A 27,839-nucleotide genomic window follows, 5' to 3' on the forward strand; every position below is an offset into this window, starting at 1 on the left:
GCGCTGCTCCTTCGTCAGGTGAGTGGGAGATCTGCTCGTAAACAGCAAACAGGGCATATAAAGACACACAGCGCAGAGTTGCTGAGCAGAGACTGATAGCCAGGTTCCGCACACATGAGGACGACCTCAAACGGGATCTTGTGTTCATGTCACACTATCTGTAACTCCCACAACTTGCCTGGACTTGCAAAGTCTTACTGGCTGTCCTCTCTGGAGAGAATACACATCTCTTTAACTTGTGCTAATATTGTGTGTAGTTCTGGTCACCTCACTATAAGAAGGATGTGGAAGCATTGGAGAGAGTACAAAGGAGATTTACCAGGATGCTGCCTGGTTTGGAGGGTAAGTCTTATGAGGAAAGGTTGAGGGAGCTAGGGCTTTTCTCTTTAGAGCAGAGGAGGTTGAGAGGCGACTTAATAGAGGTTTATAAGATGATGAGGGGGATAGATAGAGTGGACGTTCAGAGACTATTTCCTCGGGTGGATGTAGCTGTTACTAGGGGGCATAACTATAAGGTTCATGGAGGGATGTCCGAGGTAGGTTCTTTACTCAGAGAGTGGTTGGGGTGTGGAATGGACTGCCTGATGTGATAGTGGAGTCGGACACTTTAGGAACTTTCAAGCGGTTATTGGATAGGCACATGGAGCACACCAGGATGATAGGGAGTGGGATAGCTTGATCTTGGTTTCGGACAAAGCTCGGCACAATATCGAGGGCCAAAGGGCCTGTGCTGTACTGTTCTATGTTCTATCTCCAGTCCTCCATACCTCTGATTTATAGAGAATAACTGAGTCAGCCAGGGCTCCTGCTTCCCATCGCTATCTCGTGACCCTTACTGGAAAGTGCAGCTGTTTGGGTGCTGCATGAAGGCAGGATTAGATTTGATGGTGATTAGCTTGCAGTCAGATACCTACAGGACTTTCGCTGTTTAGGCTCACGTTTATTTTGGGCAAAGTTAACATGTGTAATTGTATGTGAAACGGTAGCTGAGCAACAAATGCAAGGAGAAACTGAAGGGCGTATCTCGGCCAGTCATGTGCAATGACTATGGCTATTAGTAATGATAAATAGTTAACATGAGTCAGAAGGAACTTGTAGTTCCACAAGGAAAAATTCATCATTTCCTGGCACATAATGTTTACAGCATTTCTGCTGCTTCCTGTAGAAAATAATTAACTTTTCTTTGGCGCCTGGGATCAGTTGAGACAGCTTTGCAATATCACCTTCTGTTTCTCCACGCAGATTGTCATCTGTTAACTAAATATGGGAAGAACTGTAGTATTCAACTGAGGTACTGAAGCATATTTTTATGCCTCTTCAATCTGTTACCCTCAGGAGTCTCTCAAAACATCAACAATGAAGTTGCAAATCAGCCAGCAGGTTTGGGGGTTTAAGCTACACATCCTGTTACGAATTTCCAGAGCTTGCTGATTTATTTATGTCACATTCAGACTTTTGAATGGACCCATCTCGCATTAAGTTGATCTTTCTCTATACCCTAGCTATGACTGTAACACCACATTCCGCACTCTCTCATTTCCTTCTCTATGACTGGTGCGCTTTGTATAGCGCGCAAGTAACAATACCTTTCAGAGAATCATAAAATCCTACAATGCAGAAGGAGGCCATTTGGTCCATCGAGTCTGCACCAACCACAATCCCACCCAGGCCCTACCCCCATAACCCTACATATTTACCCTAGCTAGTCCCCTGACAGTAAGGGTCAATTTTGCATGGCCAATCCACCTACCCCGCACATCTTTGGACTGTGGGAGGAAACCGGAGTACCCGGAGTAAACCCACGCAGACACGGGGAGAACGTGCAGACTCCGCACAGACAGTGACCCAAGCGGGGAATCGAACCCGGTCCCTGATGCTGTGAGGCAGCAGTGCCACCGTGTCACCCCGCCACCCCAATATGTGTGACAAATCAAATCTTCTGCTTTCTATCCCCCCAACAACATCTCCCCTTCCGTCCCTCATACTGGATTTTTACTTGCCCATTAAACTTGCCAGAAAAATTTAGGGCATGTATATTTGTCTCTTTATCAATGCAATGCCAATCAATTGGCAATGCATTGCATTCAATCAGATTGAAATGAACAATTTAAGTATTACATCTCATTCCTGTATATAATTGTCATTGGAGATGCAAGTCTTAACAAAATCCTTACTTTTCTATCGCTCCTTTCTTTCACTCCAACCTTTCTTTTGCTGCTTTCATTTTGCCTATTTGACCCTATTTCCTTGTCTGTTGTTCCTGTCTTTCTTTCTCAATCTTTAAGTCTAATTGGTTAAGGAGATTGACTGTTGATCCTATCCCAGATTCCCCAGTGTGCTTGCCATTTTTTTATCAGCTCACACATTCAGCAACTTACTTTTTTAAGCTGGTGGGTGAGGAAAAGGTCAAAATGACTAGGTATTCGGAGACTTATCCAGCCCATTAGATCAAAGAACCTCTTGGGTGCCTCGAAGTTAGGTTGTATTTTATTTTTCCGGGTGTGAAGCTTGACTCCAGACCTCACGGTGGCACAGTGGTTAGCGCTGCTGCCTTTGAGTGCTAGGGACCCAGGTTCAATTCCGGCCTCGGGTCACTGTCTGTGCGGAGTCTGCACGTTCTCCCTATGTCTGCGAGGGTTTCCTCCGGGTGCTCTGGTTTCCTCCCACAGTCTGAAAGACGTGCTGGTTAAGTGCATTGGCCATGCTAAATCCTCCCTCAGTGTACACGAAGTGTGGTGACTAGGGGATTTTCACAGTAACTTCATTGCAGTGCTAATGTAAGCCTACTTGTGACACGAATAAAAAAAAGTCTAACTGGTTGCAAAATTTTTTTTTTGAAGATTGATTATCTGACGGTGGTTTTTCACTACTCACTATATCACTCCCTTATCAAAAGACTTGAGACCCTTGCCCTCAATGCTTTCCAATTGCAAGATGGGTGAGCCTGAATCCTTATTGTTTGGGTGATGTCATGGTCTGTGACACAGCTCATTGACTGCACAATGCATCTTTCCATTATGCAATGCCTCCTTAAGCTCCATTAGTGAAACAACCTACAGTCTAATGGCCTGAATAGAACGGAGTGGTTTTTGTCAATTGCTTTTATCTAAATATTATTTTTCACAGTGAATGAATGTTACTGCCATGCAGACCCATCACTTTGATTGGTAGGACCGGCCTTGATTCTTCCTTATCAATCACAGGCAGATCTAAGGTACAAACCTAATCAGAGAAATGCACAGCCACCAAGGAAGCATATTTATAGTGAATCTTGCCCGGTCAGCAGCAGGCGTTTGTAGATGCTTTGACCTTTGTAGCTTTTTCCTGTATGAGATTGAGTCACCAAACCACAATAAGGTGGATTCACATCGGAAAGGAGTGGTCTCTTCAACCCTACTCCTTTTCCTATATTCCTTGGCAAAAGAGCAAGAGGGGAGATGATATTTTATTTCATGCAGTTGGTTATGATCTGGCATGCACTGCCTGAAAGGATAGTGATTCAGCAGTAACTTGCATTAAATAAAACTGACCATCCTGAGCAATGCAATTTTACAGTGAACAATTATACATGTGGTGTATCAATTTACATTTGTTGTTTTCAGATATTCTGTAGAATAGTTGGTTGATTGTGTAACAGCAGTAGCATGATTGCAAAACCCCTCCCCTTTCAAAGAACAAAGAAAATTACAGCACAGGCCCTTCAGCCCTCCAAGCCTGCACCGACCATGCTGCCCGACTGAACTAAAACCCCCTACCCTTCTGGGGACCATATCCCTCTATTCCCATCCTATTCATGTATTTGCCCCTTAAAACCCGGCCCCATATTTTATCAAAACCTTGTAATAACATACTCTCTATTAAAATGTAGTACTGCTAACATCTGGGTGTTGCATCATGAATATAAACCTTAATGCGTAACAGCTACATACATTTATGTGGCACCTTTAACATAGTAGAACTTTCCATGCTTAACAGGAACAGTGTTGCCAGGCAATGACCATCACCGGTAAAAGACACTCTAACCACTGCCCCTTAACATTCAATGATGTAACCATCCCTGAATCCCCCACTGTCAACATCCTTGGGATTACCATCGACCAGAAACCCAAGTGGACTCACCACATAAACACAGTGACGACAAGGCAGGTCAGAGGCTAGAATACTGCGGCGAGTACCTCACCTCCTGAGTCCCCAAAGCCTACCCATTATCTACAAGGCACAAGTCAGGAGTGTGATGTAATACTCCCCACTTGCCAGGATGGGTGCAGCTCCAACAACACGCAGGAAGCTTGACTCCATCCAGGACAAAGCAGCCTGCTTGATTGGCACCACATCTACAAACATTCAATCCCTTCACCACCGACGCTCAGGAGCAGCAGTGTGTACTATCTACAAGATGCATTGCAGCAATTCACCAAAGATCCTTGGACAGCATCTTCCAAACCCACAACCACCTAGAAGGACAAGGGCAGCAGATAAATGGAAACACCACCACCTGCAAGTTCCTCTCCAAGCCATTCACTATCCTGACTTGGAAATATGTCGCAGTTCCTTTGCAGTCGCTGGGTCAAAATCCTGGAATTCCCTCCCTAACAGCATTGTGGGCCAACCCACAGCACGTGGACTGCAGCGAGTCAAGGAGGCAGCTCACCACCACCTTCTCAAGGGCACCTAGGGATGGGCAATAAATGCTGGCCAGCCAACGACGCACATGTCCCACGAATGAATACAAAAAGTCAATTTGACGCTGAGCCATATTAGGGCAAGAGACCAAAAGCTTGGTGAGAGGTAGACCTTAAAGAGCATCTTCAAGGAGGGGATAAGTGCAGAGAAGCAACAAGGTTTAGGGAGGCTTAATGTAATGCAGTACTGATCCATGTAGACCAGAGGCTCTCAGTCACTATTCTGTGGTCTGTGCTTTGTTGTCTGATCTTTGCAGGGGCAGCAGTAGGTGCATTACAGCTGGACTCTGGGATCCTGTCCTGTGAGAGATAGAGGGCCAGTGTGATCATGGTGATTAGTTTACTGTGATGTGTGGGTGTTGGATAAACCCAGTATTGGGTTCGGATATCGTCATGGCCCACTGATCTGAAAACAATGCTAATTAGGTGCTTGCGCAGAGTAGCCATTTTGATGCGGTTATGTAACTGGTTAGGTTTCTTAGAACCTGCATATATATGATGTTGACCCCATTAACTCTTGACACTTGAGAGGAGGGGAGTAAAATTGGAGAGACAGAAAATGAAAAGCATGGCAAGCTCAACAATTTCTTTCTTGTAACATTTGAAGCCAGTTTAAAACAAAAACAACTTGCATTTATATAATGTCCCTCGCATAGTAAAAGATCCCAAGGCATTTAGTAGCTTAATCAAACCAAATGTAACGTTGAACTACATGAGAAATTAGGGCAGATGACAATAGCTTGTTCAGCTAGTTAAGGAGCCCCTTAAAGAATAAAGGAAATTTCACCATCAAAGAGTTAATCTAACGTGTCTTTTTTTAAACTTGCCGACATCTGCTAATGTGGAGCTGAATTATACCTTCCAGTTGATCTGTGAACAAGACTGCTTTTATGTGAGCCAGTTCGACATGAAAAATGTCAGCACTGTTGTGAATAAATGCATGAGGTTATAAAGATGAATGGATTATAAAAGGTCGGGGTTAATTCTGTAGCACAGCTCTGAAGCTGTCGGAGGAGCAGTGTATTTTATAATGTAGTGTTATGTCAGGGTCTCCAGCTGTGAGTGCATAGTGAAAAGCTGCAATAAAAACACTGGCATTTTGAGTATAATTGGACCCATGGTGGCAACTATCAATTAACTTCCCACATACCGACCCGGTCTCATTGATTGGCGAAACCAATATGTATCTGTGACTTTACATAAGACTTCATGCGCAATTTCTTTCTGGTGAAATTGTGCAGCTTGTCAAGTTGAGGCTTGTTGGTGCTGAGGAATGGAATACATATATTGCTTATCTAGCATCCCAGTGTTGGCATCAGTTCGTCCCCGGTCACACATTGGTAGACTAGATACAGAGTGAAGCGCTCTCTATTCTGCCTCAATAATATGCCTTCGATCAAACCTTAGGAAAGCTACTCCAGCTGCTTGAATATCTGTTTCCAGCACCAAGTATGAGCTCTTGTCAACAGATCTTTCCATGGCTTCTTGCTACCTGAAGTTCCACTTGTACCCGACTGTTTCTGAACTCATGTGCATCCTCACCACCCTCTGTAGCTCCCTTGGTGATGCAGTGTTCAGACAACTCGACTCTCAGTATTTTCACACTAACTTCATTGCAGTGTTAATGTCAGCCTACTTGGGACTAATAAATAAACTTTCTCTACTCTGGAGTTCTCTTCCTTAATCCTGCCTCATTGTTTTACTCCTTGATTCTCAAAGCTCTCTTCTAATGGTATCCTTTTGACAGTGCTTTCAGTCAGTGCTGCCTTTTCTGGTAGGAAAAATTCTTGAAATTTTATCCAGAGGTTTAACGTTTTGATGAACACATGGTTCTATCCAGTTTTAAAGCTAATCAGGATGAAATATCAGTTTAGGTAGACCTAGAGCTCTTCTCTTAATTGAGCATTGAACATTTAAACCAGAGCAGCTATCCTCAAATTCAGCCGTGCTGGAATGTGCACACCATGCCCGGTGAGGACAAAATTAGGTTCCCGCCAACCATGTTTTGCTGAGACTGAATTTCAAAGAATTATAGAAACGTACAGCACTGAAGCAGGCCATTTGACTCATATTTGTGCTGACTCTTTAAAAGGGAATTTTAGGGTGAGTTAAAAGCACGATTACAATGAGGGAAATCACATGAAGTTGGAGTCAAAAGATTGGAAAACTTGGGTGGCAAACATCCTGTGGTGCTATGTGTCACTTAATAAATTATAAATTATAATTTCACTAGTTGCAGACCCCTTGCAGCTACTGGAAACCTAGATGAACACAGTAAGAAGTTTCACAATATCAAGTTAAAGTCCAACAGGTTTATTTGGTAGCACAAGCTTTCGGAGTGTCGCTCCTTCAGGTGAGTGAAGAGTTGTGTTCACAAACAGGGCATACATAGATACAGACTCAATTTACAAGATAATGGTTGGAATGTGAGTCTTTACTGGTAATCAAGTCTTAAAGGTACAGACAATGTGAGTGGAGAGAGGGTTAAGCACAGGTTAAAGAGATGTGAATTGTCTCCAGCCAGGACAGTTAGTGAGATTTTGCCTTCGCGACACACGACAACGCAGAATTGCCGAGCAAAAATTGATAGTCAAGTTCCACACACATGAGGACAACCTCAACCAGGATCTTGGGTTCGTGTCACACTGTCTGTAACCCCCATGACTTGCCTGGGCTTGCAAAATCTCGCCAACTGTCCTGGCTGGAGACAATACACATCTCTTTAACCTGTGCTTAACCCTCTCTCCACTCACATTGTCTGTTCCTTTAAGACTTGTTTATCTGTAAAGACTCTCATTCCAACCATTATCTTGTAAATTGAGTCTATATCTATGTATGCCCTGTTTGTAAACACAACCCTTCACTCACCTGAAGAAGGAGCAACACTCCGAAAGCTTGTGCTACCAAACAACCCTGTTGGACTTTAACCTGGTGTTGTGAGACTGCTTACTGTGCCCACCCCAGTCCAACGCCAGCATCTCCACGTCAATCTAGATGAAAACGTATTTAAAAAGGACATCGAAAACGCATGAATGAAAGTGCTCTCAACGTGAGTGTAATTTATGCATGTAATTCACAAAGGATACCTTTCTCATAGCCCACTCATAAATTAGCAGCATTGTAAGAGTGCGTGTGCCAGCTCTTCATTTCAAGGGACTGTATACTAGTGAAATTCCTCATGCTACATTCTTAATAAAGGGAGGTAGCAGAGAATGGTGTCAGTCACACGGGTAGCTGATTATGGGAAGAATCCCCTGTTGTAAGATTGGGGGTGAGGGGTTGGGGTGGGTCGCTTCCATTAAGATGCAGGAAGGAAATCTGCACAAATGTTTGCTCCCTGGGTGCCTCTAATGTGCAGTTTTGTTTGCAGATAAGACTTTTGATTAGTAATATTGTCTTGAATATTTTGATTAGTAACATTTTCTTGAATGTTTCAAAGCACCTCAGACAGTAAGCGACTGCACGCAGAGATCCCACTAGCAGCAATAAACCGAACGTCCTGTTTATGGGCTGATGGCCAAAGAATTGGGAAACTCCATTCTTTAATGAATGCGGCCATGGAATCTTCAATGTCCATTGCATTAAATTGCAGATTTCACTTTGTTCTTTCAGAAAGAAGAGGAGAAATAGGCAAATTAAACCTGCCAGTTGTGGGGAAAGTACTGGCATCCATCATCCAATAAAGAGTGCATGACCACTCGGGCAAGTTAGAGAGTCAACATGAATTTGCAAAGGGTAGATGTCTAATTATTTTTTTTTGAGTATTGCTGAAGAAAGGAGACATGTTGTTGAAACTTTGTCTTGCTCGCATCAGGACAGATGCAAGAATACCAAATTTCAAAGGGAACAACAGTTATGCTGCATGAGAAAAGGATGCTGATTGGTTAGCAGGTGGATTCTGGTCGAGGCATTGCCTTGGAGAATGCACCAGGGAATAGTTAACCCTAAGTTTTTGTTTAAGAACATCTCAACAAGGGGCAGGCCATTTAGGACTGAGATGAGGAGGAATTTCTTTGCTCAGAATCTTTAGACTTCTCTGCCCGTCATTATGTTCAAGACGGAGATCAATTGGTTTCTCCATATTGAAAACATCAAGGGATATGGGGATTGTACAGGATAATGGTGCTGAGGTAGAATATCAGCCATGATCTCATCGAAGGGCAGAATGGGCTCAAGGGACCGAATTGCCTACTCCTGCTCCTACCTTTTTATATTCTTATGTTATGTTCTTAAATTCAAAAATGGCAAGTGGATTCCGATTGTTCAAGCCATTGCTGTCCATACTCAAACAGCCTGTGCTTGCATAACTTAGAGCACAATGTCTAATATTAAAGGTGATTCTGTGATTGGAGAGCACACACTGAGCAATCCCAAGTGCGCTAAGAAATATGCTAATAACCAATTTAGGATTATCAGTTGATCTCACAATGTGGCTCAATTACACTTATTAGAAGCTACATATATTCGTCTGCAGGACCCTCTCTTCAAACAGAGAAAATGCCCAGGCGTTCTGATTTTCTCAAGTGGATAAAAGCATGGGGGACATGTTCCCCATGGCAATGCCTTGACCAATCAGAATTAACTTGCCTTTTTTATATTTAAACAGAAGCTCGGGGGATAACTGTTCCCTGGTGCCATTCTCCATGGCAACGCCTCAACTAATCAGAGTTCACTTCCTAACCAATCGCCACCCTTTTGTCGCCCAATATAAATTGTTGTTCCCTTGAAATTTGCTATTCTTGCATCTGTCCTGATGAGAGCAAGACAAAGTAAAAGTTTATTCATTAGTCACAAGTGAGGTTTACATTAGCACTGCAATGAAATTCCCCAAGTCGCCACACTACGCGTCTGTTTGGGTCAATGCACCTAACCAGCACATCTTTCAGACTGTGGGAGAAAACCGGAGCACCCAGAGGAAACCCATGTAGACGTGGGGAGAACGTGCTAACTCTGCATAGAAAGTGACCTAAGCCGGGAATCGAACCCAGGTCCCTGGAGCTGTGAGGCAGCCGTGCTAGCCAAGCCACCGTGCCGCCCAAAGTTTCAACATGTCTTTTTTCTTTCCAGCAGTACACAGGTTCTGTATTACCAAGCAATTTTTTTGAGCTAGTGACAAGCAAAGTGGATAGGAACCTATCTATGGACGCCCATATGGAGTTCCAGAATGCATCTGCTAAGGTTGTGAACAACGGGTTATTAGAAAATAAATTGGAGGAAGCCTTGTGACAGGGATTACAAATCAGTTAGGAGGACATAAATATAGTAGGGCCCATGGTACGGTGTTCTGATTGGTGTGATATTCTCTTGGAATGTTTGCTGGGGTCTCAGCTTTTCACCATATGTCAATGACGGGAATAAAGAAACACAGGGAGTGGGTTGTAAATACAAAAATGATTTGCATTTATTATATAACATTTTTAGTGTGGTAGATTATTCCAAGGAGTGTGGGTTTTTTGAAGAGTATCTTAAAAGAGGAGAAAGAGCGAGTGTGGTTTAAGGAATTTAGAATTCCAGGTCTTAGGGCCTAGACAGCTGAAAGTATGGCCATCAACTGGGGAGAGATGAAAATAGACGATTGCAGAGATCTCTGATTTTCAGACTAGGATAGATTACCGAGATAAGGGGGGGGGGGGGGGGGGGGGGGGCGCAAAGCCACGGAGGAGGGACTTGAAAACCAGGATAAGAATTTTTAAAATCGAGGTGTTGCTGGAAGATGAAACTGGGAGGCAAAACAAATTGTGTAACTGGGAGGGAGGCACATGCAGAACAAGTGAGTAGGCAGAACTGTGGCATCCTCATCCTTACTGACTTTACAGTGCTGCATGGGTCAAGAAGTGTGTGCTAAGATCAAAATTAATGAAGCTCCTGCAAAAGGCCTGAATTGTGTTTGTGTGGATTTTTTGTGTGAAGTGGTGCCGTCCAGTGGATTGTAAACTCAGCCTCCAACTGCAGACTTGGCCCACATAACACTGAAAAGGGCTGCCTGCTCATTGTAAGAAAACGTCACTTTATGGAAATCTTATGCAAAGCTGCTGCAACATGCTCTAAATAACCTGCAGCCAAAGGGCAAGGGATGAGGTGCTGTACGGTCTCCTCTCCCCATGTTTTAACCACAGTTAGTTTAGAAAGGGCGTAGCCTTTGCGTACTGTATCTGTGATCCACTTGCCTGGCTAGGTTCGGCTTGAACAACATTCAAGAAGGTCTACATTATCCAGAGCAAAGCAACCCATTCCACCAGTTTGGCAAGTGGGATTAGGTGGGCAGGTCAGGGCATTTCATGTGTCAGTGCAGACTCGGTGGGCCGAAGGGCCTCTTCTGCACTGTAGTATTCTGTGATTCTGAAATATTCACTACCACCACTGCACAGTTTGCACCATCTACAAGATTCACTGCAGAACCTCATCCAGGCTCCTTCAATAGCACCTTCCAAACCTATATCCACACATATATGACCTTGTTGATCCTTAAGAGGCCCTATTATCTTCCTAGTTAGTCTTTTGTCCTTTATGTATTTGTAGAAGCTCTTTGGATTCTCCTTTGCCTTATCTGCCAAAGCAATCTTGTGTCCCCTTTTTGCCCTCCTGATTTCTCTTTTATCTATACTCCCCAAGGGATCTGCTTGATCCCAGCTGCCTATTCATGTCATATGCCGCCTTTTTCTTGACTAGGGCCTCAATATCCCAAGTCATCCAGGGTTCCCTACTTCTACCAGCCTTGCCCTTCACTCTAAAAGGAATGGGCTTACCCTGAACCCTGGTCAACACACTTTTGAAAGCCTCCCACTTACCAGACGTCCCTTTGCCTGCCCAATCAACTTTTGAAAGTTCCTGTCTTTGCCCCAATTTAGAATCCACCACCAACATGAGCAAGGGCAGCAGACGCATGGAAACACCACTACCATCAAGTTACCTTCCAAGTCGCATACCATTGGGACTTGGAAATATATCATCATCTATTCACTGTTGCTGGGTCAAATCCTGGAGTTCCCTTCCAAACAGCACTGCGGGCGTACCTACACCACATGAACTGCTCAAGAAGGTGGCTCGCCAACACCACCTCTAGGGAAATGGGAGATGAACGATAAATGCTGATTTTGCCGTCTCAAGTACAAATTTTAAAAAGTCGCTGATATTGTGAAATCAACAAACCCACAGTATTCCTGTTGACAGCACACTGAAGTTACCAATCTCCTTGATCTCAGTAATGCTAGATTGCCAAAGATGAAGCATTTTCCCTACCGAGAACCAAAGCACTGATGGCACAGACTGTGTCTGCTTCACACACAAATGTATTCGGGAGCTCTGATATTTTTCATGCATGAAAAGGGCCTCTAATCTCCCTATTTCATACTCCGAACACTAATTCCCCCCCTCCCCACTCAACTCTGTTGTCACTCCAGGAAATGCGCAAATGCATCTTGGCTTCAGTATCCCTTTGTATCCCTTCTCCAGCTATGGCCCACCCAATATCTTGCAGTCGTATTGTGCCTTTTGCATCCTCAGTGTTTCACAGCCAATAGTTACTTTTACAGTGCAGTCATTGTTACTTTGTCAAGCATGGCAGCCAGCAATTGTCAATGGAATAGATGACTGTTTAATCTGTTTCATTGTTATGTTGGTTGAGGAGTGAATGTCAGCTAGTCACCAGGAGCACTCTCCCTGCTCATCTTTGTAAAATTGCACGGGGATACTTTTCCATCCACTTGAATCTGTAACCAGGGCATCTGCCTAGTACTGAACGATTACACCTCTGACAGTGCAGCAGTCTCCCAGCACTGGTGTGCCAACCAAGATCATGTGCACAAATTTTGGAGTTAGGTTTTGAAACCACCACTTCCTGACTTGGAGACACAAACACTACCCACTGATCCCAATTGTTTGCTTGTTCTCTCCCCTGTGGTTTTGTGTTGCATGCATTTATTTTGAATGTAACTTTTATTTTCTGACCATCTGCTGGGTGAGACAATAATGTTTTGCATTTATAAAGGGGCATTAATGCAGTAAAACATTCCTAGGCCCAATACACATGTCATCAAGTGAATATTTGACATCCTGTAGAAAAGGAAATATTGGGGCAAATCACCAATCTTTAAGAAGGAGGTCACGAGGCAGAGAGGTTGAGGAAGAGAATTTCAAAGCAGTTGAAACCAATAGTGAAATGATTCGAATCAGGGATATGCAAGAAACTGGAATTGGAGGAGTGCTGAGATGTTGAAAGCTTTAATGTTGTATCCGATGAGTTCTAGAGATATTTATGATGCATCATATCCTTCCCACTGATATTGTATGGCCTCTACAACATTGTGTGTTCCTTTGAAAGCAAAACGTGATCAAAATAGGCAGCTGTTTAAATAACATGCGTCTTGCATCAGATAGAAAGCAGCAATTAAATCTTTGTTCCAATAACTTTGGTAAACCACTCAAGTTTTTTGCTCTCTAAACTGCTAGTTGAATTACAGCCCAGTAATTCACTAACCGCGGATAATAGTGTGTATATTCGCTTTGCTTTCCTGCGAGGCAAGATTTATAATCAAACCTCTTTATAGGGCAGATGTTATTATTTCATATAGCCATGTACCATTTTGTTTAGAACCCAAGAGAATACACATCACGTAACTGCTGTCACTACTGATAAAGATATGGAATTTTAAAAAAATCATGAACACTGAATTGAAGGAGATTTCTCTCCATGCTTCGGTTAAGTAAATAACCTGGACTGTATGTGACTAATATTAGTACTTGAGTACTGACCTAATGGGGACGATTTTGAGCCTGCACACTCCATCTACAGAAATGGCGGTGCGCGCTCACCATCTGGGGGTGCGTTGATGATTGGGGGAAGAGAAGTGCTGACTTCAATTGGGGGTGGGGAGGGCAGCCCCTGAGACCTCTATGGTGGGGGAGGGGGGGGTAGGTTTATTCTGGCTATGATCAGTGCGCCCTTTAAAGATGGCGCCCTGATCTGTGTAGCTGGGTTTTGCCAGTGTTGAGTCCCACTCCCCTGTGTGATGGTGTGAAACATGATCCCTTGATTTTATTTAGGCGAAGTGGCATAAGATATGGTGTTGGCTTTTTTGCCATAAACAACACACTGCCATTTTTTGTTAAGATTCCCCCCCAATGCTTTTGGTTCAGAGTTAAAAAGTGACAGAAGCTCCGTCTGTTTGAAACTTCAGAAATCTGCTTAGCTTGGTGCAATCGTACACATCTGTAGTAAATAAATTAAAGTATGATGTACCTTTAGATTTGGGTGTATGGAAGCTGAGTGGGTTATATTAATTCTTTCTCAGAATGCCTGAGGCCAAACCACTCGGTAATGCCTGAGCAGCTGTCTTTTTGGTGTTTTGTGCGAATACGTTATTTCATTGTCTTCGGTTTGTTATGCTTGAGGTTTTATTTTCAAAAAAAGATTTAGTTTGATCTGTTCTGGAGGCTGATTTGTGCTGAGGTGTAGTCCCACAGCTACCCACACTTCTCACCTAAGTGACCCATCCTCTCTATGCCAACCAAGGCAGTCCAATTTGTGGAAAGGTTTTTAACTTGTGGCGATACCATAGTTGAACCCAATCCAATCCTTACCTAATGCCATTGGAGGAGCATTGAAGAAACGGAATCCTGGATGGAGAATTAAAATAGATGAGGGGGATGCTGATGGGTGAGTGTGATTGAGTTGAGCAGCACAGGTTGGAATTAATGGAGGGAGGGCGAATGGAAGGCCAGAAGGGGGTGATTCATAGTAATTAAGTTCAGAGAGAGCAACAGGTTTCAGCACTTGCAAGCAAGCATCAGTAGGGAAAGAAATGAGCAATCCTGTGCAGGTAGAAATAAGTGGTCTTGATGATGTACGGGATGAAGGATTTAAGACTTACCTCAGGGTTGAACAGAATATTGAATCTTGTGGCTGGTGTGTTGAAGGTGAAGTTAGATGCAAGGAATTGGAATTTATAGTTCAGGATGGAAACCATGATTTTGATTTTCTCAACGTTACGTATGAGGGAGTTATGGATGTTCTGTTGCTGAGGGGACCCATACGTTTGGGGGTATGAGAATAGAACCTTGGGAATGTGAGCAGCCTCATTCAACTTCCAATGCAGTACTGAATACTCGCAGCAAAACTGACTGGAACCTCTGAAGGCTGAACATATAGTGAATTTGCCACACCTCCATTCTGTTGGAAAAGAATTTGATAAGGTAGACATAGAGAAAACGCTTCCACTTGTGGGGGTGTCCAAAACTAGGGATCATAAATCTAAGATAGTAACTACTTTAAGCAGAGAGTGATTCAAGTGTAAAGTTTGTTACTCCAAGGAGTGGTTGAGATGATTAGCATTGATGTTTTTCAGCATAAATTGGGTAAGTACCTGAGGGAGAAAAGGAAAGAAGGTTATGTTAACAGGGTGAGATGAAATTGGGCGGAAGAAGGCTCATGCAGAACATAAAACACTGGCATAGCCAGTAGGGACAAATGGTCTGTTTCTGTGCTGTACATTTCATGGAACTAAACATAATGGATATTTTTTGCAGCGTGCAGCCTTAATTCTGCTAGTAATAACTGATGATATCCTGATTAAAACGAGTTTCTAAATGTGCATCTAATGTGGGACGGAGGGCCATTTTATCAGTATGTTGGTTGTGGCTAGTGCAAATTTTTCAAAGTGAATGTGTAAAATGGCTGGATGCCCTTTGAAAATACATAACCTGACTGAATCTGTGCCTATGGCCATCTAATTGGCGTGTAACTAATAATAATGTGTCCAAGAAGATTCTCTTGCCATGAGAGTGCTGCTTTCATAGCAGATGGGTGAAGGAAAATGTTAGCAGCCAACAACATGGATTTCATTAGCACTCATTCTTAGTCAGAATACTTGATGCATCAGATTTGTTAGAAAGATCCAGGTTTGCTCCTGGCTTCTTCCCGTTCTTGGAGGGGGTGAGTGGGAGGGGCGATGGAAACAATGGTCGATTGCCCTGAGGTTTCCTGTTATAATACACAATCAAAATGCAGCAAATGTTGGAAATCTGACAAAGCGTCATTGATCTGAAATGTTAACTCTGTTTCTCTCGCCATTGATGCTGTCTAACCCGATGAATGTTTGTACCTTCAGTTTTCAGAGCATGCATTAAATTCCATTGGGTTTGCTGGATAATAGGCCATAGAGTCTGTGTAGTCAGCAGCAGAATGCAGTTAACGTCAAGCATTAGTGAAGTCCTATTTTTCATGCAGTATTTATTAATTTGACTGAATTGTTCATTCACATAAAAGCAGTGCAATGAAACGCCCAATGTGCTCTTATTAAAATTGCTTAATTTGAACGAGTAGCTATGAACTGTCCATATACAAGTATTTATACTTGTAGCTATGAACTGTCCTGTTCATAGCTACTCGTACCAGGCAATCTGCTGTCATGGTATGTCACGCTCTTCTGTCTTGCATCGTGTTCACGCATCTACTGTTGCTCATATGTGACATCCATCATCCAACAATGCCCAGGTCAGCCACTTTCCGCTGACATCCAATTTGCTCCTTAGAGGAGACCTCTGTAGTTTATCAGCTCTGATCAAATGGCTGGCATACTGACATTTTTTTTCTGGATGTCACTTTTTGGAATTCTTTTTGCCCTTGGAATCTCAAGCGCCTCTTCATTTGCAATGTGATTATGTTTGATGTTTGGTTTCACAATCGAGACAAGGAGACGTTTGTCAGCCGCTGCCACGGATTCAGCAATTTTGTGTTTGAGCGAAGCGCTTTCCCTAAACCATAATAGTCATTGGACAGTCAAGCTAGGGCTTACAGGTCTTCAGTTATGTGAAGAGACTGGAGATGTTGGGAGGTTGAGAGAGGTCTTGATAGAGGTGTTCAAAATCATGAAGGATTTTGTTACAGTAAATGAAGTGTTTCCAATTGGAGAATCACCAGTAACTGGAGGACACAGATTTAAGGTAATTCGCAAAAGGAGCAGAGGTGACCTGTAAAGAAAGGTTTGCACAACGATGTGTACTGACTGAAAGGGTGATGGAACCTGATTCAGTAGTAACTTCCAAAAAGACATGTACTTGAAAAAGATAACTTGCAGAGCTATAGGGAAAGAGCAGGGGGTATGGCACAGATTCATACAATCCTACAGTGCAGAAGGAGACCATTCAGCCCATCGAGACTGCACCGACCACGATTCCACCCAGGTCCTATCCTCATAACTCCAAGCATTTACCCCAGCTAGTCCCCCTGACACTAAGGGGCAATTTAGCATGGACAATCCACCTAACCCGCACATTTTTGGACTGTGGGAGGAAACCGGAGCACCCGGAGGAAGCCCACGTGGACACGAGGAGAAAGTGCAAACCTCACATTCCAGCCAATTACCCAAGCCGGGATTCGAACCTGGGTCCCTGGTGCTGCAAGGCAGCAGTGCTTACCACTGTGCCACCTTGCTGCCCCAGGTCTTTCAAAGAGCCATCACAGATCTGATGGGTTGAATGGCCTCCTGTGATGTATTGCTCTAAAAAACTGAAGTGTACCATAACTTGTATATATTATGAAGCCTTGGATCTGTTCACGTTCTGGTGCACAGCGTGTTTTGGTAAATTGCTGCAAGCACAGTGGTTAGCACTGCTGCTTCACAGCTCCAGGGACCTGGGTTCGAATCCCGGCTCGGGTCGCTGTCTGTGTGGAGTTTGCACATTCTCCCTGTGTCTGCGTGGGTTTCCTCCGGGTGCTCCGGTTTCCTCCCACAGTCCAAAGATGTGCGGGCTAGGTTGATTGGCCATTCTAAATTGCCGCTTAGTGTCCCGGGATGCATAGGTTAGAGGGGTTAGTGGGTAAATATGTAGGGATATGTGGATAGGGCCTAGGTGGGATTGTGGTTGTTGCAGACTCAATGGGCCGAATGGCCTCTTTCTGCGCTGTAGGATTCTATGATTCTATGAATTTTGGCAACATAAAGGATTAGAACAGAGGCATGCCCAGCCGTGACGACATCATCTCATGATATCATTGAAGTGGTATTTTATTATGTCACAGCAGATGGAGCTTGCTGTAAGGCATCCACTCTGACGAGGAACTAAAAATGGATGACTGACTAAAATCTAAATGTGATTTAACATAGTGAAATAATCCTCTATATTTTGCAGAGTGAAATAAAAGTCAGAACAACATTGAAGTATTGAGTGCTCTGTTTGCTTTGGATTAGGCACAGCACCCAAGTGCATAGTGTGCAATGCAGTACTTTGGACTTGACACACAACTCGTATTTATCAAGCATAGCGTACCCAGTGTGATAGCATTGCGTAACAGCGAGCCATGTTTAGCAGAGCTGCTGTACAATAACTATTCTCTCTTTTGCAGTACTGTTACGGAGACGTGTAGCTGGGAATGGAAAACCGTGTGGGTAAGTGTCAGGCATCCTTTCCTGCTCTGCATTTCTAGTTTGTGATGTGTGAAGGCTGCTCTAGCAGCTGTGTAATGTCCTGTTTGAAGCACAATGAAGTGGGTACGCTTTGTGATGCACTAATTTGTTGAGAGTTAGAGATATACTAAGTGTTGAAAAATGTTGCAGGGGAGAATTGGTGGGGGGGGGGGAGAGAATGCACTGTTCCTTAGTTTGATTATCAACTGGTAGCAGGAAATGGGAGGAGGAAGCCTATGGAATGAATATTCATACACACTAGCTGCACGTATTCAGCATAAGGCTAAAAAGCCTGTTCCCCACTTTACACTTATTTATGTTAATCCCTGAATCATAATGTTATGTGAATTAATAGGATTATGTAACTTGCCTATTTCATCCAGCAAGATAAACAGTTTATCTGAATATATTTTGAATATGCTAATACTAAAATCTGCCACAGCCTGAGCATTGACGTGAGTCACTCTTACGCTTGTTAATGAAGTGTTCTGGCAGCAAGTGTAATATTATTGGGAAATGGAAGAGGAAGAATTGATTTGGGGCAGCAAGGCTAAAAGAGTCAATAAAATAATTTGGTCTGGAGTCCTTGTATGATTTCTGTCTAGACGGCAGCGTATTCTGGGTGAAATCAAATGGAGCAATGCTGAAGAATGCTGAAATTTTAAATGCAATGAGTTAAACCCATAGCTGCTTTGCCTTGCAGTATGTGGGATCTCTTACGCTGGATCGGAAGTCCATTTGCTCATTCTGCCCAAAAAACTGACCATGTCTCCAGGACAGAATGGTGAGTTTCTGTGGATTGCACCCATCCTGGGGGATTCTTCATGTCACCTCCCAGATCTCACAGACACGCAAGCTCTCAAATCCAGCATTGATTACCTGTACCTGTAAGTGACCATGTGTGTCCTATCCTGCTGCTGCAATTTGTTAGTTGAAGACAGCAGTGACTAGCAGTCAGTTGAATTCAATATAAATCTAAAACCAAGTTCATTAAATCAGTCAGTTGACGAATGGCTCATTTCATACAGCAGCCCCATTCCTCTCCCCTTAAGAATTCCTTGTTCCACACTCGTACAAACACATGAAGTAGGAACAGGAATAGGCTATTGGGCTTCTCAAACCACAATTTGATAAGATTGTGACTGATCAAGATCGTGTATGTTTTAATAAGATCACCTCTCATTCTTCTAAATTTCACTGGATACAGGCACAATCTTTCCTCATCTCAGGATGAATCTATTAAATATTGAATCTATTAAAATTGAGTACTCTGCTCAGTTGCACTGAATTAACGGAGAGTTTGTACTTGCACTTCCATGCAAATTCATTAGTGTAACACCACCGCACCAAAACATGCCATGCTCAGAGCATTCTGCCTGCCTTTTTCCAATTGTGCCCCTAGCAACATCCCCAAGCCATTTTTATGGAACTTCTCACCCAGAAAATAATCAAGTTGTGGGTAAGTCAACAGGAAAGGACATAGGATTGAGCAACTTGGCAAGGGTGGGGCAGTGTTGAATAATATGGCCAAATGCAATAGTGTTTAGTTCAATTTATTGTGGTTCAGTTAATATCTTAGTTTGGGCTTGCATTAGACATGGTGAATAGGGCCTTGGATACAACTCTTATCAGAGCTTAAGGTTTCCTAATTCACCACTTGCAGTAAATGCTGATGAATTATACCTGTTTTTGACATCCATTAATCATATCAGTCGTAAAAGTTAGTTCCTTCTGGAGTTAAATTGCTTATTTTAAATAGTTAATGCCCTGTTGCTTGAAATGTATGTCTGATTGGAATCTGTGACTGGTGAGGCTGAATTTCTGCCCCTGGATATTTTATAATTGGAGAGGCAGTCGATAGACTTTCTCCTAACAATATTTTTTTGCAGTTTTCTTTATCAGTTTTATGCACACGGCCTCGGAGCGTTTTCATATGCCTCTCCTCTTCATGCTGTCAAACATTGGTGACTGAGGCTAGGTAATCAAATAGCCACTTGGTATTTCCCCCACGGGTGGTCAGGGGAGGTTGCAGGCCCCCCCAGATCAGATGTGCTCGGAGAGGCAGCAGCATCAGCATTCCATCTTGCTCCTTCGATACTGTGTGCAAGTTGACACCTATACATTTTTTACATTGTTGACATATGTGACCTTTTGCCAGCACCACCAGGGAATGTCTGTGGCCAGAAAATGTAAGTCACCGTTTTAAATTGTACGTGTGCAATCTTGCAGTTCCCATGAGTGCTGTGAAATCCACTTTGCAATGTAAACTGGGTGAGTTGCTGTGCACCTGACCCCAGGGCCATTTCAGATTGAAGAGTTTCGACATTCTGAAGGGGACAGAAAAAGTTTAAATTCAGGCTTTTGATCCATGGTGGAAACCAATACAAGTATAAATCCTTGGCCTTTCTAAACTGGATTGTCTGAAGTACCTTGTTTCAATTAAAATTTTAATGTTGTTAAGGTCCACAGTTGAAAATACTCTTAATAGATGATGCCTCAGTGGCAAGTTTGTACAGGCAGAAGCTGATTTTGCGCTGAGAAAAATATGTAAATAATTGACATTGAATCAAATTATTGCTGGCAAATATGTTAGGAAATTTTCACATGATTGAAGGCAAGTACTTAGACTTGTGTGATCCACATTTATTGCCCTCACCTGTAGCTTTATCTTTCCCAAATCCTAAGAAATATCAATAAGCAAATGCTTTTTTTTAACTATATGTAGCCTTCATGGACATAATGGAGCAGTGGTGGTTCCAAACTATAGTGAACTCCCAATGCTTCCTGTTCTTTTATCCAGTACAGTAATGGCTTCAGTCACTGATGCTCTACTTGGTGTAACCTTCATCTTGGGTTTCCTGAAATAGTAACTATGCTGACTTGTGATAAGATTGTGTTTGGTTTGTTTAGGGCGGTGGATCTTTCCTGTGATGCAGTTAAAGTCTGAGTACAGTCCAAAAACTGCAGCTCCCAACAGAATGGGGACTGAAAATAATTATCGTATTAAAGGAGAACCAGATGGAACTCAAGTTCCAGTTCATAAAAAATCTCTATTTTTAATAATACTCTGTGGGAGCTTGTGTTAGTGATCATTTTTAACTTTTTTACTGTGCTGACTGATCACAGACTGGCTGGTTGGAATATTTTCCTGGCCCCTAACTTTGTAAATAGGCTGCCTTTGAATTTTTCAGTTTTGCTACGACATCTGTTATGTTTAAGTACATAGCTGCAGAACGGATGGAAGGACACTTCTCATCTTATTCCCAAGTTCCTGCTACTGTTGGATTGGCATTGACATTGGACTGTCTGACTGGTCTGAGGGCTAGATGAAGGATCAAATACTAATAGTTAGATAATCTTTCCTTTCATGTAGTATCTGACTAGAATGCTATTCTTGTTTCAAAAAGTTTGGTTACTCAGCTGCAAGGAGGAGTGTTTGGCAGCTTTGTGCTCAGATGTTGCATGACACAGATAAAATGGTGCCTTTTCTCAATTCGTCACTTCCCTTTGTTGGCTGCCTTCCTACATGATGATGGCAAGCTGAGGGCTTCGTTCAGGATATTTCTTGCAGGAAAATATATAAACATGGTTGCTGGAAATATTTCAGTGAACAGCTATAGATTGTTTTGACTTTTTGTGTTATTTTGGAGGAGACATAAGATTGTGAAATATATTCTAATTTTAGGAAATCTGCTCGCTTTAGTATTACCTAATTTCATTCCTCCACTAATCTACCTCATAGTACATGTCCCAGTATATAAAGGTATTTTAATTGTTGTTCGTCCCAGCTATCCTGAGATCCAGAGAGTGCAAGTCACCTTTTTCAGTGAGTTTATCAGGAGTCATAAGGGTTCGCCATTTCCCCAAGTGCTGCAGTACAGTCCAGTTGTCTTCAGAGAAAGCATCCAAGTGGCTGTTCTTCATATATGATTCAATATAACAAGTGTTGGCAGGCTCTGTGATTTTAAGGGACATCATGCCTGATTTTCTTTGTAGCTGATGTTCGCACATCCTTGCTGGTCGAACTCACTGGAGTGTGATTTGAGACCGTGACCACTTTTTATCTTATTAATCATGAGGGCATAGCACGCTTGCACATGTGGTTAAAATCTTGGACAGTGCTACAAAAGTAATTCATTTCAGAAAAGCGATCTGAGACCTCATCTGTGCATGTAAATGATCCTATGGCTTTTTTTTAACAGCAGGGAAGTTCTCGCTGTTGTCCTGTCAAATATTTATCTCTAAACCAACATTGTTTAAACAGATTATCTGATCATTTCTCACATTATGATTTTTGGGAGATTTTGGAATTCAATTTGGCTTCCCTGTTTCCTACATTACAATGCGATTGCCCTTTAGAGGTATTTCATTGACTGTAAAGTGCTTTGAGACATGCCGAGGTCATGAAAGGTGCTGTATAACTAAGTCTTTTTATTGCTGTTATGAAATGATAGCAGCACTTGAATTCATTGACTGTGAAGCTCTTTGGGGTGTCATCAAAGATGCTTTTTAAATGCAAGTTATAGCACTAATGGTGGCAGCAGCTCCTAGCAACACAATCTGATGAAAGCCAAATATAAACCTGCCACCATTGTTGATGTAGGCATCTGGAAAGATCAGGTTTTTTAGCAACTCTTGCAGCCAAATGCCAACTTTACTTCAGGCTGCAGCTGGCTATGTTAGGAGCTGTCAGCACTGTTGCGCTCCATCTGAAAGCAATTTTGCATTTGGGTAATGCTCCTCATAAAGGTGGCTTTCTCAGTGCTTTATAATGGTGAGAAGTCTCTTGAATAGGAAATTAAGGAATTCGGGAGGGAGGCGAAGGCATGGTTAAAGAGAGCAGGTTTTAAGTATTTGATAACACATTGTGATTTTTGAAGTTTGAGAAACCTGAATATCTGGAAGCTTATTTTAATATTTGACAATTTACCATGCTAAAGGTTCTAAATGTTAGTTGTTGTACACTTAATGGCACGGTGGTTAGCATTGCTGCCTCAGCGCTAGGGACCCAGGTTCGATTCCCAGCTTGGGTTACTGTCTGTGCGGAGTCTGCAAATTCTCCCTGCAAATTTGGGCGGCACGGTAGCACAGTGGTTAGCACTGCTGCTTCACAGCTCCAGCGACCTGGGTTCGATTCCCAGCTTGGGTCACTGTCTGTGTGGAGTTTGCACATTCTCCTCGTGTCTGCGTGGGTTTCCTCCGGGTGCTCCGGTTTCCTCCCACAGTCCAAAAGACATGCTGGTTAGGTGCATTGGCCATGCTAAATTCTCCCTCAGTGTACATGAACAGGTGCCGGAGTGTGGTGACTAGGAGATTTTCACAGTAACTTCATTGCAGTGTTAATGTAAGCTGACTTGTGACACGAATAAATAAACTTTAAACTCATTGTATGTTGCTATCTGACTGCAGAAAACACCTAACATGATGAAACATCCCACGTGTGCAGTATAAAACAATATAAGACACCAAGCCACATCAGATGATCTTGGGTTGGGTGGTCAAAAACCCGGTCAAAGAGTTTGATTTAAAGGAGGAAAGTATTTATTTATTAGTCACATTAGGTTTACTGCAATGAAGTTACTGTGAAAATTCCCTAGTCGCCACACTCCGGCGCCTGTTCGGGTTCACTGAGGGAGAATTTAGCATGGCCAATGCACCTAACCAGCACATCTTTGGACTGTGGGAGGAAACCGGAGCACCCGGAGGAAACCCATGCAGACACTGAGAGCGTGCAAACTCCACACAGACAGTGACCCAAGCCAGGAATCGAACCCTGGTCCCTGGTGCTGTGAGGCGGCAGTGCTATCCACTGTGCCACCATGCTGCCCCCAGAGGCAGAGGGGTGTTTCAGAGCTTAGACCCCGAGGGAATTTCAGAACTTAGACCCTTGGCAACTGAAGGCATAGCAGTTGTGGTGGAGCGCTTAAAAATGCTCAAGACCCAGAAATATGATTTCCACATTCTTTCTTCACATTTCCTTTATCTTAGAAAATCTAACTGAGCCTTGATCATTCTTATTCAATCTTCCAATGATTTGTCATTGTAAACCCAGGCTAGAAATCAAATGAATTGATTGATCTTGGTGCATGAAGATGGCATCAGTTTTCAGAAGGGAGTCTCAGCTCAGCTGATGCTAGAAGATGCAATAGTGATATTCAAAGAAGAGCAAGTAATCAAATCCAATATCCTGCCAACATTCCAGTAACTCGACATTCATCCTCAACTGACATCTCGACAGAAATAACTTGCATTAGTGTATAGCATCTTTTAAATAGACTCTCTGTTTTTGCAGTCTAAGTTTTTCATAATTTCGAAGATCTTGGTTCAGCTTTCTCTCTTTAAAATAATAATAACCCTGCCTGTTTGACTTTTCTTGAGGTAGAAGCTCTCAGTTCTAACGCAACAACCACTTTGTTGTATAGTAACTTTAATGTCGTAAACAAACAAAGAACAATACAGCACAGGAACAGGCCCTTCGGCCCTCCAAGCCCGTGCCGCTCCCTGATCCAAACTAGACCATTCTTTTGTATCCCTCCATTCCCACTCCCTTCATATGGCTATCTAGATAAGTCTTAAACGTTCCCAGTGTGTCCGCCTCCACCACCTTGCCTGGCAGCGCATTCCAGGCCCCCACCACCCTGTGTGTAAAATATGTCCTTCTGATATCTGTGTTAAACCTCCCCCCCCCCCCCCCCTTCACCCTGAACCTATGACCCCTCGTGAACGCCACCACCGACCTGGGGAAAAGCTTCCCACCGTTAACCCTATCTACGCCTTTCATAATTTTATACACCTCTATTAAGTCTCCCCTCATCCTCCGTCTTTCCAGGGAGAACAACCCCAGTTTATCCAATCTCTCCTCATAACTAAGCCCCTCCATACCAGGCAACATCCTGGTAAACCTCCTCTGAACTCTTTCCAAAGCCTCCACGTCCTTCTGGTAGTGTGGCGACCAGAACTGGACGCAGTATTCCAAATGCGGCCGAACCAACGTTCTATACATCTGCAACATCAGACCCCAACTTTTATATTCTATGCCCCGTCCTATAAAGGCAAGCATGCCATATGCCTTCTTCACCACCTTCTCCACCTGTGACGTCACCTTCAAGGATCTGTGGACTTGCACACCCAGGTCCCTCTGCGTATCTACACCCTTTATGGTTCTGCCATTTATCGTATAGCTCCTCCCTACATTATTTCTACCAAAATGCATCACTTCGCATTTATCAGGATTGAACTCCATCTGCCATTTCTTTGCTCAAATTTCTAGCCTATCTATATCCTTCTGTAGCTTCTGACAATGCTCCTCACTATCTGCAAGTCCTGCCAATTTTGTGTCGTCCGCAAACTTACTGATCACCCCAGTTACACCTTCTTCCAGATCGTTTATATAAATCACAAACAGCAGAGGTCCCAATACAGAGCCCTGCGGAACACCACTAGTCACAGGCCTCCAGCCGGAAAAAGACCCTTCCACTACCACCCTCTGTCTTCTGTGACCAGGCCAGTTCTCCACCCATCTAGCCACCTCCCCCTTTATCCCATGAGATCCAACCTTTTTCACCAGCCTACCATGAGGGACTTTGTCGAACGCTTTACTAAAGTCCATATAGACGACATCCATGGCCCTTCCCTCGTCAACCATTCTGGTCACTTCTTCAAAAAACTCCACCAGGTTAGTGAGGCATGACCTCCCTCTCACAAAACCATGTAAAATGTCACAATGCACTTCACAGGAGCCGTATCAAACAAAACCTGACACAGCCTCATAGGAGGTGCCAGCACATATGTCCAAAAGCTTGATCAAGTGAGGAAGGTTTTATGGAGCATCATGATGGAGGATAGAAAGGTAAACAGGTTGAGCGAAGGAGTTTCAGAACTTTCAGCAGTGGAAGGAACAAGATATAAAGGCGACTTTTAAATTCAGTGGTACGCAAGAGGCCAGAATTGGAAAAGCGCAGTTGCCTCAGTGGGTGGTGGCCTTGGAGGGATTTGAAAAAAGTATGCAAATTTTACTTCAGATTAATTAGTCATTTATTCCTTTGCTGTTTGTAGCATCGTGCTGTGTGCAACTTGGATATCTGCACTTGAAAAATGTTTCCTTGTGTGTGAAGCACTTGGGATGTCTTAAGAATTTGATAAAGCGTTATCTTCAAACCTTTTCTGGTATTTATTTTTAATTTGCTTTAGAGATTAATTCAATTGTAAATATTTTGACTCATGTTTTATACATTTGAGAATTATTCTTTAAAGCTACAGTTGTTGTGTTGGCCTTGACGATGTGCCAAGCCTATCAGTGTTCCGCAAATAAACACTGCATTCAGTATGATTAACTCTGTAGTAAGAAGTTTAACAACACCAGGTTAAAGTCCAACAGGTTTATTTGGTAGCAAAAGCCACACAAGCTTTCGAGGCTCTGAGCCCCTTCTTCAGATTATGACCAAAGGAATTGATCACCTGAAGAAGGGGCTCAGAGCCTCAAAAGCTTGTGTGGCTTTTGCTACCAAATAAACCTGTTGGACTTTAACCTGGTGTTGTTAAACGTCTTACTGTGTTTACCCCAGTCCAACGCCGGCATCTCCACATCATAACTCTGTAGTGCCCATATCCTAACCACATATGAACTCTTCACCCCTGTATTTGTTGATCTGCATTCTAGCAACCCCCAGATCTCTGCACTACTCCTATTCCCACCTCTTGAACTTCCCATTTTTCATTGCTCCACCAATGACAGCTGTGCTTTCAGCTTTCTCAGCCCTTGCCTCCGGAATTTCCTCCTTAAACCTTTCTGCCACTCTACCTCCCTCTGCTCTTACAGACGCTTCTTAAAATCTATTCCTTTAACCCAAGCTATCCTAATGTCATATGTGGCTCGGTGTCAAATTTGGGTTGTCAGTACTCCTACCGTGACATGTTTTACGGTGTTAAATCAGCGCTATAAATGCAGGTTGTTGTTGATTGTAAAGGGCCCTAACTTTCCAAAACACAGCATTCACCAAACATGTGGAAGAAGTAAAAATTGCATTACTGCCACTGAATTGGATGGGTGAGAATTTCCCATGCTGCCATGTCCACCTCCCAGCAGGTGCTAGGTTTTGGTTTAGATTGCCTTATGGGTCGTTTTATTTTTAAAAATACTACTTTATGCACGATTCTATTGAACTAATGGAAATCAAGGAACTCATAAGCAGTAAGATGGCTAGTTTCTAAGATACAGGAGTGATGATGTCATGTAGTTGAAAGACAGATAGCCACCATTTCGAATCATAGACTCCTACAGTGCAGGAGGAGGCATTCGGCCCATTGAGTCTGCACTGACCACAATCCCACCCAGGTCCAAACCCCATGTATTTACCCTAGCTAGTCCCCCTGACACTAAGGAGCAATTTAGCATGGCCAATTAACCTAACCTGCACATCTTTGGACTGTGGGAGGAAACCAGAGCGCCCAGCAGAAACCCACGCAGACATGGGGAGAACGTCCAAACTCCACACAGACAGTGACCCAAGCTGGGAATCAAACCGGGTCCTTGGCACTGAGGGGCAGCAGTGCTAACCACTGTGCCATAGTGCTGCCCATCCTTTGCACCATCCTTGGTTATTACCATCACTCCTATCTGGAAAATGGTACTTAACTGATTATGACCAAAGGAATTGATCACAAAGACAATGATTGGAGCATCTTAAGAGTGCCGGTTGTTTCAGGCATACCTTGTTTCTGTGTCCTGCCTCAATAATGGAATTCCCTTCCTGGT

General features: G+C 43.2%; 1 protein-coding gene across 5 annotated transcripts in view; it reads left to right on the top strand.

The window, feature by feature from the left end:
• LOC144509310 (phosphatase and actin regulator 4-like) overlaps positions 1-27,839 on the top strand; it is a 180,211-nt gene that overhangs the window by 69,983 nt on the left and 82,389 nt on the right. For 4 of the 5 annotated variants that reach the window (XM_078237960.1, XM_078237959.1, XM_078237964.1 and 1 more), the window contains one exon: positions 18,025-18,067. In XM_078237960.1, coding sequence (XP_078094086.1) covers positions 18,052-18,067 — 16 coding nt within the window. In that variant the 5' untranslated portion in view covers positions 18,025-18,051. Of the gene's footprint in view, positions 1-18,024; positions 18,068-20,232; positions 20,275-27,839 lie in introns of those variants that run through there. The other variant, XM_078237958.1, reaches the window with a different exon arrangement.

The sequence above is a fragment of the Mustelus asterias genome, chromosome 21 (genome assembly GCF_964213995.1).
Source record: "Mustelus asterias chromosome 21, sMusAst1.hap1.1, whole genome shotgun sequence".
Lineage (NCBI taxonomy): Eukaryota > Metazoa > Chordata > Chondrichthyes > Carcharhiniformes > Triakidae > Mustelus > Mustelus asterias.